Genomic DNA, 4,776 nt, shown 5'->3' on the forward strand with positions numbered 1-4,776 from the left:
TGTGGGCCGGGGGGGGGGCGCTAGAGTGGGCGTGATGGGCGTGTGGTGGTGGTGGCGGGTTGTGTGACGTGCTGTGGGGTGGGGAGGGGCTGCAGCGGGGGCACTGGCCTGGGCGGCGTGGGCTGCAGGGGACTGCACACCCGCCGCCCCCGTGACCACCCCCACCCTCCAGCCTCATGCGCTGCTGCCCCACTTCACTCCCTACCGTCGTCCCGTTCCACCCCACTCCCCGCCCGCTACCCCGCTCTTGGTCTCCCCTCCTTCCCCAACCCCACCCCCCACCCCCCACCCCCCACTCCCAACCCCCAACCCCCACCCCCACCCCCACCCCCCACTCCCCCCACCTCGCAGTGACCTGCGTGAGAGCTACCTGCCCGCCTTCCGCGCCTGTGTGGTGGAGGGCCGCGCGCACAGCGTCATGTGTGCATACAACAAGTGAGGCGCGGCGGGGCGGGGCGGGGCGGGGCGGGGCGGGGCGGGGCGGGGCGGGGCGGGGCGGGGCGGGGCGGGGCGGGGCGGGGCGGGGCGGGGCGGCCAGTCGTTTGAGCACGCCTACATGTAGTAGGAAGGGTGCCTCCTTCAGGAGGCAAGCAGCGCACGCACACGCACCCGCTCACGGCCGCCACCCCCTCACGGCCGCCACCACCTCACACACGCGCCTCACACGCACCCCCTCACGGCCGCCAGGGTCAACGGCGTGCCCGCCTGCGCGCACCCGCACCTGCTGCGCGCCACGCTCAACGACAGCTGGGGATTCGGGTCGGACCCAGCCAACTTCGTGGTGCGTGGGGGCTGGGGTGGGGTGTGGGTGGGGTTGTCAATACCAGCCTATGCCAAACCAAACCAAGCTACACTAGCGGAGCACAGGCAGGGCGTTAAGTGCAAGCGATAATACTTATGGGAGGGGGCCGAGGCGTCGTAGGGCAGGGCGAGCGGCGCCGGCGATAAATGTGGGCATGAGTGGTGGGTTGTAGATACCAGCCCAAACTAAACCAAACCAAATGCAATAGAGCGAGGAGGAGAACGTGGCCGATGCTTGACAACGGAGCGGCACGCGTGGGGGTGAGTGAGGGGCGGGCGCGTGCGAGGGGCGGGTGGCGGGTGGCGAGTGGTGAGCGGCCGGGCAGCATTGCACAGGCAGCGGCTTTGTCGACACACTATGTAGTGTCCTCCCTCGGCCCCACTGCTACTCGCCTGTCCCCCGCCGCCCCCTGCTCGTGCGCTGCTGCTTCACCGCCCCCCCGGCCCCCTGCACCCTATGGGACCTCGCCAACCTGCCTGAACCCTGTCCCATCACACGCCCCCCCGGCCCCCGCCCCGTCCCCCACTGCCCCCCCCCTCTGCCCCGCTCTGCTGCAGGTGAGCGACTGCGGCGCCGTGTCCGACCTGGCGCTCACACACGGCTGGAACACCTCCCTGGCGGCGGCGGCGGCGGAGGCGCTGACGGCGGGCGGCCTGTCGCTGTTCTGTGACAACGGTGGGGGCAGGGCAGGGCAGGGCAGGGCAGGGCAGGGCAGGGCAGGGCAGGGCAGGGCAGGGCAGGGCAGGGCAGGGCAGGGCAGGGCAGGGCAGGGCAGGGCAGGGCAGGGCAGGGCAGGGCAGGGCAGGGCAGGGCAGGGCAGGGCAGGGCAGGGCAGGGCAGGGCAGGGCAGGGCAGGGCAGGGCAGGGCAGGGCAGGACAGGCGGGGCAGGGTGGACGGGGTATGTGTGTGTGACCCTGGTGCTTGTAGGCCTGGTGCTGGAGCGAGGGCCGGAGGCGGGGCAGGGAGGCGGCAACAATGCTGCTCCAGTTGCTTATTCTTTCCCGTTACCCTAACGCTCGTTACCGTCTTGTGTAGCGCACACACCCTGCTTGCCACCCGCACACCCCTGCCCCGCTCCCCCCCCCCCCCAGCCGCGGCCGCCGCGGTGCCCCAGGCTGTGGCCTCGGGCCTGCTGGCTCCGGCGGTGCTGCGGGCGGCGGTGCGGCGTATGCTGCTGGCGCGGTGCCGGCTGGGCATACTGGGGGCGGCGCAACCCAACACAACCAACACCACAGACAGCAGCAGCAGCACACAGCTGGATACGTCGGAGGCACCAGCAGGCGCGAGCAGCACCAGTGCCGACGGAACACTGTCGCAGGCAGAGGCAGCCGTGGACAGGAGCGGCAACAGCGGCAGTGGCGGCGGCAGTGGCAGTGGCAGTGGCGGTGGCAGTGGCAGTAGCAGTGGCAGTGGCAGTGGCAGTGGCGGTGGCAGTGGCAGTAGCAGTGGCAGTGGCAGTGGCAGTGGCAGTGGCCGGCCGGACGTCCAGGCCCTCTCCCGCTCCCACGCCCACACGCGGCTGGCGTACGAGGCCGCCCTGCGCTCCATCACCCTGCTGGTCAACAGGCCGCCACCCGGCGGCTCGGGGGGGCGGCCGCTGCTGCCGCTGCAGCTGCCGCCGCCGCCTCCAGCCCCCGCCAACACCACTGACAACACCACCGCCGCCCCGGGTCCGCTGCTGGCACTGCTGGGCCCCCATGCGGACGGAGCTCTGTACTACCTGGGGACGTACTACGGCACACCGTCACGTGAGGGAGGGGGGAACAGGGGGGGGGAGAAGGGGAGACGACAGATCAGGAGGATGTGGAAGGGGGGGGCCGGTCGGGCAGTCGATGGGCTCAGGGTCACGGCAAGTGTGGGCCGTCATTGCAGCGCCTGGCGCAGGATGGCGCTGGGTACGGGGGCGACCTGCCACCCAACACACCCCCAAACCACATGCCCAAAACACACGCCCAACACACACACAACACACATACGCCCAACACGCGTCTGCGCCTGCCGGCCCTGCAGACCCGGTGGTGACGCCGCTGGCCGCGCTGCGTGAGGCTCTGGGCCCTGCGGCGGTGAGCCACACGCCCTGCCTCACAGGGGTGGGGCTGGAGCCCAGCGACGGCCTGCACACCTGCACACAGGCGGCGGCGGCGGCGCAGGTGGCGGCGGTGGTGTTCGTGGGCGGCTCCTCCCGCAACTTCGCGTGCGGCGACCAGCAGTGCGTGAGTACACCACGTGTGTGTGTGCGTGTGCGTGTGCGTGTGTGTGCGTGTGTGAGAGTGTGTGTGTATGCGGCTTAGCAGTTCCGCGCGCTCCTCACGCCCACTCATGTCTCCTATTGGGAACCGGCCTACCAGCCCCTCTGTCCCCCCACCGTCCCCCCTCGCCTTCCTTCCCCCACCAGACCACCATCACGCCCGTGTCCGAGTCCGAGGGGCTGGACCGCGGCTCATTGAGGCTGCCCGGACTGCAGGTGGGGGGGAGGGGGGAGTGGGGGAGCGGGGGGAGCGGGGGGAGCCGTCCATGAAAGACGGAGTGAATGAATCACAAGTTTGAAATGCCGACGGGGGGGGCCGGGAGAGCGGGGCAAATGCGCACGCGCACGCGCGTGTGTCTTACGTAGGTTAGGGGGCGTGTCACCAAGTGTAACCATTGTGTGGTATTCAGGCAACACACAAGGACACGGAAATACCAGCCCAAACTAAACCAAACCCAATGCAATAGAGCGAGGAGGAGAGCGTGGCCGATGGTTGACAACGGGGGAAGGGGAAGGACGGAAGCCGTCTTTGAGAGACGGAGTGCATGAATCACAATTTTGAAGGGCCGACGTGGGGCCGGGGGAGCGGGGTAGCTGCGCGCGCGGACGTGTGTAGGTGTACCTTTAGGCGTTTCCCTAGTATCACGCGATACTCTTCAGGTGACATAAGCGGACACGCACGCGCATGCATGTGCCCGCACGCCTTCCCCCACCCCCCCTGCAGGAGGAGCTGGTGCGGGCGGTGGCTCGCTCGGGTGTGCCGGTGGTGGTGGTGGCGGTGGCGGGGGGGCCGCTGGACCTGAGCCCGCTGCTGGGGCTGCAGGGGGTGGCGGCGGTGCTAGCGGCGCCGTACGGGGGGCAGCAGGTAGGTGTGTGCATGCGTGTGTGTGGGGGGGGGGGCTTGTGAATACCAGCCCAAACTGAACCAAACCCAACGAAAACCAGCGGAACATAGGCAGGGGGATTGTAGACACAGGGGACAGGGGGCCCGCAGCAGGGGCCTGAGGGGAGTGGGGGGGGGGGGGGCGGGAGAAGCCCTCCCAACCGCTTTCGGGACCATGCCGTGGTCTGGTGTACCCGTGGCCTTCACACCTGGCGTGCGGTAACCCCCTGCGGTCGCCAGCATAGCCGCCATCGGAGCCTTTCCCAACCCAACCCATACCCGATGCACACATATATACACACACACACACGCACACACACACACACACACACACACACACACGCGCCCTCTCTCGCTCCCCCCCCAGGCCGGCTACGCGCTGGCCAGTGTGCTGCTGGGCACCTCCTCCCCCAGTGGCCGCCTGCCCGCCACCTGGCTGTACGACTGGTGGGTGGTAGGGACTGAGGGGGGGGGACTGGGGCGGGGAGGGCGGGGTGGGTGGATGGGATGTGGTACGGCTTACGCCACCTGTGCATCTTGGTGTTAAGGAGTGGTTTGCCCCGACCACCTAAACCTCCCCTCCTCCCACTGGTTGTGCACCTGGAGGCCTGCAGAGGTCGGGACCCCTTCCACGGGGCCGGGACCCCCTCTCACCCCCCATCTCACCCCACCCCACCCCCTCGCCCCCTATCCCACCCCTCTCCCACACCCACCCCCTGCCCAGGTACACGCATCTGTCCGACCCCACCTCCATGGCCATGAGGGCCTGGCCCGGCCGCACATACAGATACCTGCAGGTGGGGGGGAGGAGGGGGAGGAGGTAGGGGAGGGGGGGAGCTCTT

The 4,776-nt window shown here is 69.6% G+C and overlaps 1 protein-coding gene across 2 annotated transcripts in view; it reads left to right on the forward strand.

The window, feature by feature from the left end:
* CHLRE_03g200655v5 (uncharacterized protein) overlaps positions 1 to 4,776 on the forward strand; it is a 13,002-nt gene that overhangs the window by 4,764 nt on the left and 3,462 nt on the right. The window contains exons 9-18 of one of the 2 annotated variants that reach the window (XM_043061342.1): positions 173 to 243; positions 352 to 435; positions 688 to 781; positions 1,360 to 1,477; positions 1,895 to 2,551; positions 2,814 to 3,016; positions 3,199 to 3,267; positions 3,776 to 3,916; positions 4,302 to 4,381; positions 4,659 to 4,731. In XM_043061342.1, the coding sequence (XP_042926620.1) occupies positions 173 to 243; positions 352 to 435; positions 688 to 781; positions 1,360 to 1,477; positions 1,895 to 2,551; positions 2,814 to 3,016; positions 3,199 to 3,267; positions 3,776 to 3,916; positions 4,302 to 4,381; positions 4,659 to 4,731 (1,590 nt within the window). The remainder of the gene's footprint in view (positions 1 to 172; positions 244 to 351; positions 436 to 687; positions 782 to 1,359; positions 1,478 to 1,894; positions 2,552 to 2,813; positions 3,017 to 3,198; positions 3,268 to 3,775; positions 3,917 to 4,301; positions 4,382 to 4,658; positions 4,732 to 4,776) is intronic. The other variant, XM_043061343.1, reaches the window with a different exon arrangement.

Source organism: Chlamydomonas reinhardtii, chromosome 3, assembly GCF_000002595.2.
Source record: "Chlamydomonas reinhardtii strain CC-503 cw92 mt+ chromosome 3, whole genome shotgun sequence".
NCBI lineage: Eukaryota > Viridiplantae > Chlorophyta > Chlorophyceae > Chlamydomonadales > Chlamydomonadaceae > Chlamydomonas > Chlamydomonas reinhardtii.